Source organism: Pollicipes pollicipes, unplaced genomic scaffold, assembly GCF_011947565.3.
Source record: "Pollicipes pollicipes isolate AB1234 unplaced genomic scaffold, Ppol_2.1 Scaffold_6052;HRSCAF=7182_pilon_pilon_pilon, whole genome shotgun sequence".
Lineage (NCBI taxonomy): Eukaryota > Metazoa > Arthropoda > Thecostraca > Pollicipedomorpha > Pollicipedidae > Pollicipes > Pollicipes pollicipes.
In genome coordinates, this window is record NW_023596805.1 from 10,317,711 (window position 1) to 10,318,402 (window position 692).

At 57.5% G+C, this 692-nt stretch overlaps 1 protein-coding gene across 1 annotated transcript in view; it reads left to right on the top strand.

Moving 5' to 3' along the window:
• Positions 1–434: 434 nt before the first annotated feature.
• The window catches only part of LOC119104539 (innexin inx2), a gene marked incomplete at its 5' end in the record, with an annotated part of 11,480 nt that continues 11,222 nt past the window's right edge, over positions 435–692 (top strand). The window contains 1 exon segment of the mRNA XM_037228255.1: positions 435–692. This exon segment is cut by the window's right edge and continues 11 nt beyond it. Within this exon segment, the coding sequence (XP_037084150.1) occupies positions 440–692 (253 nt within the window).

The following is a 692-nucleotide window of genomic DNA, read 5'->3' on the forward strand; positions in this document are numbered from 1 at the left end:
TGGTATGCTGGCTAGTGACCATGACATCGGTTTTTGAAATTTCAGCGCAAAGACGTAGGAACTTCTTGGTTTCGTTTGCACGGTGTAGACGTAATAGTGTCCTCTGACGTCATATGTGCACAACAGACAAAATGGCAATGCATCATGTCAGCCGTGCTGGGCGGTGACCCTGCGGCGTCTCCCGCGGCATCTTTCTTTATTTCCTGCCCCTCCCTCTCTCCCTCACCTGGGCCTGCTCTCCTACCTCTCGTGCCAAACAACATGGCGACCTCATGTCGGACAGTCGAGCGACCTCTCTTATGACGAGTGACGAGTGACCGCCGTGACCGCCATGCCCGACCTACTCTCTGATGTAAACGCTAGGACAGAGAGCAACACAGCGCCACCATGTCTGACTGTGTCCATGCCGATGACTCCGCCCTCTGCCTCCACAGGCACCATGCAGGGCTTGCTATCTCCGCTGGCCTTCCATACGAACCTTTTTTCGGCGCGTGCAAAGCCTTGCGGCGACGGCCTGGTGTTCCGTCTACACTACCGCGTCACGTTCGCCCTGTTGATGGCCTGCTGCCTCCTGGTCACGGCCACGCAGTACATCGGCGCGCCCATCTCCTGTCTCAGCGAGGAGGTGCTGCCGCAGAACGTCATCAACACGTACTGCTACATCGCCGGCACGTTCACGATGCCCTCTACTG